This window comes from Vombatus ursinus, unplaced genomic scaffold, assembly GCF_900497805.2.
Source record: "Vombatus ursinus unplaced genomic scaffold, bare-nosed wombat genome assembly UNPS02014864.1, whole genome shotgun sequence".
NCBI lineage: Eukaryota > Metazoa > Chordata > Mammalia > Diprotodontia > Vombatidae > Vombatus > Vombatus ursinus.
The window spans coordinates 4,671,885-4,679,793 of NW_020954642.1; the positions used below are offsets into that span (position 1 = coordinate 4,671,885).

The 7,909-nt window shown below is 46.1% G+C and overlaps 1 protein-coding gene across 1 annotated transcript; it reads left to right on the plus strand.

Moving 5' to 3' along the window:
* The first annotated feature begins 2,879 nt into the window (after positions 1-2,879).
* LOC114027947 (pyruvate dehydrogenase [acetyl-transferring]-phosphatase 2, mitochondrial-like) lies at positions 2,880-7,462 on the plus strand. Its single transcript, XM_027842093.1, has 3 exons — positions 2,880-2,908; positions 3,698-3,865; positions 4,529-7,462. Exon 3 carries the CDS (start codon positions 4,584-4,586, stop codon positions 6,186-6,188), a length of 1,605 nt encoding a protein of 534 aa, XP_027697894.1. The 5' UTR covers positions 2,880-2,908; positions 3,698-3,865; positions 4,529-4,583; the 3' UTR covers positions 6,189-7,462.
* The last annotated feature ends 447 nt before the right edge of the window (positions 7,463-7,909 follow it).

Consider the following 7,909-nt stretch of genomic DNA (forward strand, 5'->3'; position numbering starts at 1 on the left):
AAGGCAGAAAGTAAGGGACTTAATTTTGCCCTCCAGGTTTGTGATGCAGTTTCCCTAGAGGCCTTGACTTTTGTTTGAAGACTTTCTAAGAGTGGACAGGGACACCCATCCTACTCTCAAATCCTTCTGAACCTCCCCAAGGCATTGGAGCAATTCCCTTCAACCTGGCATAGAGGCCTCAGCTCAGGAATGTACTGGCAAATGTTTAACAACCAGCTTTCTGAAGGAAAAAAAATGTATCCAGGACACACTTTAAAGTTTAATCTGAATTATTAACATTTTCCTATCACTTTGAGACAATCAACAAAATAATAAAGAAGCCCTGATTGTTTGCTAATTTTCAAAGTGTAAATGCTCATATTTGAAAAGGTTTGAGCTGGTTCCAATACACCTCTGCTTCAATTTTCACTTTTTCCCCTTCTAATAAGAGAAAAAAGCATAGATAGGACAAAAGGGACTAAAGAGAAAGGGAAAAGGAAAGGGAGAAGAAGAGGATAGAAAAAGAAGAGGGAAAGAGGAAGAGATGATGTAGCTGTGGACATGGTTAAATGACCAAATCCAAAGACAAGTCATAAGAGATGGAAGGGGGTCTCAAGTGGAGAGTTCCAGGGAGAGCTAACTGTCCTTGACTCTGTGTTGGTTGACATTTTTTGTCAGTTGCTTGGATAAATTATACATATAAATTATATGATTTTGAAGCCTTTGAAGGGTTATCATGTGCAAGAATTATTAAACTTCCTTGACCTGGCCCTCAGAAGCCAGAACTAAGAACAACTGGTTGAGGTTGCAAAGAAGCTATAAGTTAGGCTTGATGGAAGGAAAGCTTTTGTAATAATTGGAATGATCCCAGATAAGAATGGACTGCCTTGGGAAGTAATGTAGAGTCAAATCAAAGAGAAATGGATTCTTGCTGCTGCCCACTGACTTAGAAAACCATAACTTAAACATTATCTATGTTGGATTGTATTTTTATTTATTTGTTGAAAGTAAGGGGAAAATGCCTTGCAGCAAGTCTCTGTACTGGGGCAGGACTAGAGAGGCCTGGAATTATATGGATTGGAAAGCTTGGTTGAGGCTTTAAACATTAGACTGTTTACATAGCAGGAAAGAACAGTTCTAGTGGTGGCTATCTCATATTATTCTCTGAACTTTCCATCCAGACCCATTGGACTCAATTTTCACTTATGTGAAAGCTTGTTATTGTCCTTCATTCTTGAAGAGGACCATGACATCAGGAAGGTGATACTATGACTAGCATGTGGACTAGATTTAAGTGAGGGAAGGCTGTACAACGTCATCAGCCTCACTTTCTCCTCAGGAGCCATCTGGATGCAGTGCACCAGTGAGTCAGGATGACTGGAGATGGCCCTGGATGCAGTGGGAGACCTTGGCCTTTTTTTAGCTAAGGTCTTTCTCTGGTCTCAGTTTGTCTTACATAACTCCCATTCAAGTGATTAAGGCTAGATAAGAATCTGGCTAAGAATGGCCTCTTTAACCTAGGGTTGTCAAAAAACAAAAACAAAAACAAAAACAAAAACAATCAATCTGGGAGGGGAAGACTCTCAGGGTTTCTGGTGGAGACAGAAACAATTGCTATTTACATTCACTCTGAGCCAATCGGGGCCTAAACAATGACCAAATGAGGCTTGGGCTGGGACCTATTGTTGGCCAATCCATGAGAGCCAGAGTGATTTGGTAGTTTAAGGCTCCTTCCTTAAGAAAAAACAAGGTTTCACCATCAATATTTACATTCCTTTGGGCCGAGTATGAGGGAAGGGAGGAAAAACGGAAGGAGGGAGCTGCACTGCCCAACTGGAAATGTCCAATTGGGTCCCCAGTGGGCCAGCTACTGATACAGATTGTTGATGGTTCTTAGTCCCTCATTCTCAAGGAGGACCATGACGTCTGGAAGGTGATGTCATGACTTGCAAGTGGATTGGATTTAAGTAAGGGAGCACCTAGAAGCCAATGTTCCAAGTCAACAACTTACATGAGTATACATCTATCTGTGTATCATATTAAAAAAACAAAACAAAAAAACAAACAAAAGATAGGAAACCTAGTGGGAAATTAGGTTATGAAGAAGAATAAGCTTCCGGTGGTTCACGGAGAATGTAGGTAGGTGCCAAGCGAAGGCGCCACATTGACTAAGAAAACCACAAATTACCATTACCTATGTGGTATTGCATTATTCAGTTTGTTAAACATTTTCCGATTACATTTGAATCTGGTTCGGGCCGCGTTAATTTACTCCTGAAGGAAAGGACCAAGGGTTTCTCCTAGCGATAACAGTGCACGTGGAGCTACCCTGTGGCCTACGGTCACTGCCAGCTGACGCCGAGCGTCCCAGTGCTCTCTATTCGGGGGTCAGCGTCGCTCCGGGGTCGCTGCCGGCTGTAAGGTCGTGTCCCGTCCCCCCCCACCCCCCCCGCGGGTCCGCCCCTCCCCCCGTCCCACTCTAAGCCCTCTGGGTTCTGTTCAGACGGAGCACAGACATTCTTCCATATTTTTAAAGCCTCTCTCCTCAGCCCTGACGATCTCGGTTCCTGACATTCGCGCCCGGGATGCGGCGGGGAAGGGGTTAATGGCCGCGCCCCCGCCCCGCCCCGGCCCCGCCCAGGGCAGGCGGGGTGAGAGAGGTAAGGAGAGGGGACGAAGCCTCCGGCCACCCTCAGCCGGCCCTTCCCATTGGGCCCCGCCCCTAGCCGTCACCGGCGGGGCCGCTCCCGCTCGACCAATGGCAGGGGCGGGTGGAGGCAAGGGGGTGGGCGTTGCCGCAGCCTCTTTTTCCCTGCCGGGAGCACGGGCTAGGGTGGACTTGGAGCTGTCGGAGCGGAGAAGTCTCGGGCTCGGCCGACGGCGGCGCGCTCGCCCGGGCAGCTCGGCGACTGCGGCTCCGCGAGCTCAGGTGCGGGCGGGGTGGGGGGAGGGGGGCGCGCGCCGGGCCGGCCGTTGATCGAGGCTCCTCTGTCTCCGTCTTCGCCGCCGCCGCGGCGCCCTGACCCGGGGCTTCCCGCGGCCCCACCTCGGGCCGTCAGCGCGCGGTGGCGGTGGCTGCAGGGGAGGCAGTGGAGCCGGGGGCTGCCCGCTCCCGGGCGGGGGTGGGGTGGGCCCGCGGTCAGGGGGCGGGGCCGCGGCCGCCGGGCTGGGCTCCCCCCGGCGCCGGCCCCTGCGCGGTAAGCGCAGGAGTGACCCTCCCGTCTTACACCTAGGGAAACTGAGGCCTACCAAGGGGGGACACTGGCCCGGGGGTTGCACTGGCAGTATCGGAGTTGGGGTTCCGGCGCAGCTCTCCATGGTGCCCAGGCCAGGCAGTCAGCAATTGACCTGGTCTTAGCAGCCAAGCCTTATGCTGTGGTAGCCTTCATTCATCGTCACCATCATCATCATCATCTGCTCTCCCCTCCCCCAACTCCCGGTCTCAGCTTGTCCAAAGTCGAAGCAGCTGAGCCAGACTTGAACCCCAGTCCTCTGACCCCACTGCCTGCAGGTCGCTTTCCCCTTTGTGAGCCCGGAGTTTTATCAGGTGTAGGATGCCAGTGAGAATCTTTTGGTGGCCCTCCTCCCCTTGACTTGTCAATGACCCTTAAAACACCCCGGGGGCCAGTCTCATCTCCCCATTTTGCAGATGAGAGCACCGAGGCCCAGAGCCTGAGTCATGCAGCTGTAGACTCCAACCTATGTCTTTTCCTAACAGACCCTTCCGAGGACCAGAAGAACCTCAATCCTGAGGATTGGTGACCCTTGAGGTCCAGACTTTGGGTGTGGCTGGTGGAGTTTGCTTTTGAAGTGAGGTCAGGCTGAAGGAAGGAGCTGCCTGCCCTTTGTTCCCTCCACCTGGAGGTGATGAGTGTGGTGACCAGGGGTAAGTAAACCAGCCCTGCCTTTCCTAGGCTCCGAGCTTGACCTTTGAGGGGATTGAACCAGTTTTTCTAGGGGTCACCTAGAAATTGCCCAGTTAACTGGAGGCCTGCCCACTGGAGTCTTGGTAGTCCAGGAGCAAGTCAACTTGGACTTAGTGGTTTTTGTTTTGAAGCTTGGATGCTTTAGTTTTGAGCAAGGAACAAAATTCAGCATTTTGTGTATCTGAGTTTGGAGGATTGGGGTAGCTTTAGTGTTTAATGACTGTGAAATCTTGCCTGTCTCTCTTGCCTAAATTTATACAAGTTTAAATATATATCGAGTAGGAATATTAGGATTCACTTCATCAGCTCTTAGAGCTGGAAAGGGACCTTAGAGGTCCTTATTTTTGTTGTAGTTTCAGTCATGTCCACCATATATATATATATATATATATATATGTGACCAGCATTGTATTAACTGTGCCACCTGGCTGGGCCCAGGTAAGTTAAATGACTTGCCCAGGGTTCCACTGGTAGTCAGTTTTAGAGCTAGGACTTGAACCCTTCGTTTTCTGACTTAATGTTTTGTTCTTTTAAAGAATAGAGAAATAGTTTCGCTACATGTTTACATGCCATGTTTCAAGAATTAAATCTTCCTTAAGCTTTGAATTTTTTTTAATTTTCAGGTTTAAAGAAATCTGATTCTCCTGAAGGAATAGCCCTATCCAGTCTAATTTCATAATGTCTAGTACTGTGACCTGTTGGATTTTAAATTCAGCCAGAAGCAGCATTGCCACCTTACAAGGGAAAGGACATTTGTATTCAAGATGTGTCCAAAACAGGAATAAGTTGAAATGGAAAATTTTTTCTAAAGGGCTATTTAAATCAACAGCAGTAGACTGTGGACCACACAATAATAGCTTTTTTCTACAAAAAGCTTTCAGGCACACTTCCACTGAAGAAGATGACTTTCATTTGCAACTCACACCAGCCCAGATAAGTGAAGTCTTGAGAGCTGGTGAATCATCACATAAAATTCTCCAATATGAGGGTAAACTTCCTAATCCGGTGTTAAGGTTTGAAACTAACCAGTTGGCTGCCAACTCTCCCGTTGAGGACCGGGGAAGTGTAGTATCTTGCCTTCAGACTAAAGGAATGATGTTTGGTGTCTTTGATGGGCATGGGGGCCACGCATGTGCCCAGGCAGTAAGTGAAAGGCTCTTTTATTATGTTGCCGTGTCCTTGATGTCTCATAAAACCTTGGAGTTGTTGGAGGATGCCATAGAGTATATGAAGCCTATCCTGCCCATCCTGCAGTGGCATAAGCACCCAGGTGACAGTATTTACAAGGAAGTTACTTCTGTGCACTTTGACCACCTCCGGGTCTATTGGCAAGAGCTGCTGGACCTGCATATGGAAATGGGGCTCAGCATAAAGGAAGCTTTAACATATTCCTTCCAGAGACTGGATTCTGACATCTCTCTGGAAATTCAGGCTCCCTTGGAGAATGAAATGTTGAGAAACCTCTCCCTACAGGTTGCATTTTCTGGTGCAACAGCGTGTATGGCTCATGTTGACGGGATTCACTTGCATGTGGCGAATGCTGGGGACTGTCGAGCTATACTTGGCGTGCAGGAGGAAAATGGGGCATGGTCTTGTCTTCCCCTTACCCGAGACCATAATGCCTGGAACAAAGCTGAGCTCTTAAGGCTGAAGAAGGAACACCCAGAATCTGAGGAGAGAACTATTATTGTGGATGATAGGCTATTAGGTGTTCTCATGCCTTCCAGGGCATTTGGTGATGTCCAGTTAAAATGGAGTAAAGAATTGCAGCAGAGTGTCCTCCAGAGAGGTTTTGATACTGAGGCTTTGAATATTTATCGGTTCACCCCTCCTAACTACTACACACCCCCTTATTTGACTGCAGAACCAGAAATCACTTACCACAAATTGAGACGTCAGGATAAGTTCCTTGTCATGGCTTCTGATGGACTGTGGGACTTGCTGGGTAATGAAGATGTGGTTAGGCTTGTTGTGGAGCACCTTAAGGAGGCTAACAGGCAGAAACCTGAACTGACTGAGAAACCGGCTAATCTGGGCCTCATGCAAAGCGTATTACTGCAAAGAAAAGCCAAAGGCATCCATGCCCCTGACCAAAATGCAGCCACTCATCTAATTAGGCATGCCATTGGATGCAACGAATATGGGGAGATGGACCAGGAGAGGCTTTCGGCCATGTTGACATTGCCTGATGATTTAGCACGGATGTATAGGGATGATATCACAGTTACAGTTGTTTATTTTAATTCAGACTCAGTTGACATGTTTTGTAAGAGGAGTGAATAAGTTTCTTCCCCTCCTTGCCTACTGCAAAAGTTTATTTAAATGTTGGGATATCAAACTTTTTATGTTTAAGCTGTCGTATTTGAACTGTTAGAAATGGAAAGTGATAGTACAAATGTCTGTTGAAAATATTTAACTTAATAGATTAGGCTAAAGTTGAACATACAAGTTAGATAAAGATGGTCTCCATTGTGTTATCTGTTTCCATAAGCACAAAAGAAACCCAGTTTGAGGTTAGAGCATAGCCTAGTTTAACATATAGGTGTTTTGTTTTTTAAAAGAGTATTTAAATTAAGAAAAATCTGATCCTGAATAATGCTTGGGAGCTTGACTTATGTAAAAAAAGCCTGATTCTTGGGTCATAGTTTCTTTAAAAATGGAAGTATACCATGATCATCTTAGGTTATATCCCTGTACCTGTGAACTTAATGTTATCAGTCATGATTCACTGTTATAGACTTAATGGGCTGTGAAAGGAGTTTTCAGTATTACTGATTTGCATGGTTTACAAAGCATACTATAGGACCCTTACTCTATTCTGTATTGTAACATTTAGACTGTCCTTGTGAATACATTTTGTAATGACATGTTCTACTTATTTTTTAGGCCCTAGAAAATTGAGTATAGAAACTTGCAAATAGGTCTCTGCATGTATGCCTTAAAATATAAAGGGACGTCTAGTCCTACTTTTGCTAAGGCCTTCACGTCAAAGGCCTTTATTTGTAGAACCTTTTCCCTGCACTGCCCTCCTTTTCCCCCAAGAGTAGATAGTGGAATAATTATGCAAGTGAATTCTGATGAGATCATCAGGTTATATCTGCTTCTGGCAGAGACTTAAGTAGGCATAATTTCCCCCATCTTCCTCACGATCCGTCTACCTTGGGATATGCATCCAGCTATGAGGGTTATTCAGCTTACCTCTTAACTTTGACCAAGCCTTCTATTTGCTGTTGCTGACAACATAAAGGGGAAATGATGTGGAGGAGAAAATTCTGCATTTTTGCTTTCTTTCTGAATAGCACTTGAAGCAGGCAATTCAGAGTGTTTGGTAGATGTGACTTGCTTTTCAGTTTTATGAGGAGGAACAGACTTTCTCATGAATGTAGGATTTGAATTGAGAAGTGAAAATTAGACATGTGGAATTAGAAGCAGGATGCTGAGGGCTTGGGGTTGGGGTTGAGGTCTTGAAGACCTACTGTCAAACCCTGCCCCTGGGGGCAGCTAGGTGGCCCAGTGGATAGAGCACTGGCCTTGGAGTCAAGAGGACCTGAGTTCAAATCCAGCCTCAGACACTTACTAGTGTGACCCTAGGCAAGTTGCTTAACCCCAATTGCCTCACCAAAAGAAAAGCAAAAAAAAAAAAAAAAAAGTTAAAAAAATCAAACTCTGCCCCAAACTCTGACACTTTAGCCTTGTGACTTTGAACAAGTCATTTGACCTCTGGCTACCTACCTCCTTTGGAATCTTCCATTCATGGAAGGAGTTCCTGTCCTGGGAGTCCCCCCTATTAAGGAAATCATATAGTCAGATATATGGAATTTAAGAAGCACAAAGAAGGTGCTATTTATCTATAAATCCCTACAGAATCCTAGACTATCAGAACTGGAAGGACTTTGAGACAGGATCTGTTTCAGCCCCTATCTCTATCTAGTGCTGAGTGTAGAAATTAAACACTAGTTAAAAGGCAGTTAGTTGATGTCTGAGGTGAAGTTGTATATGTATTT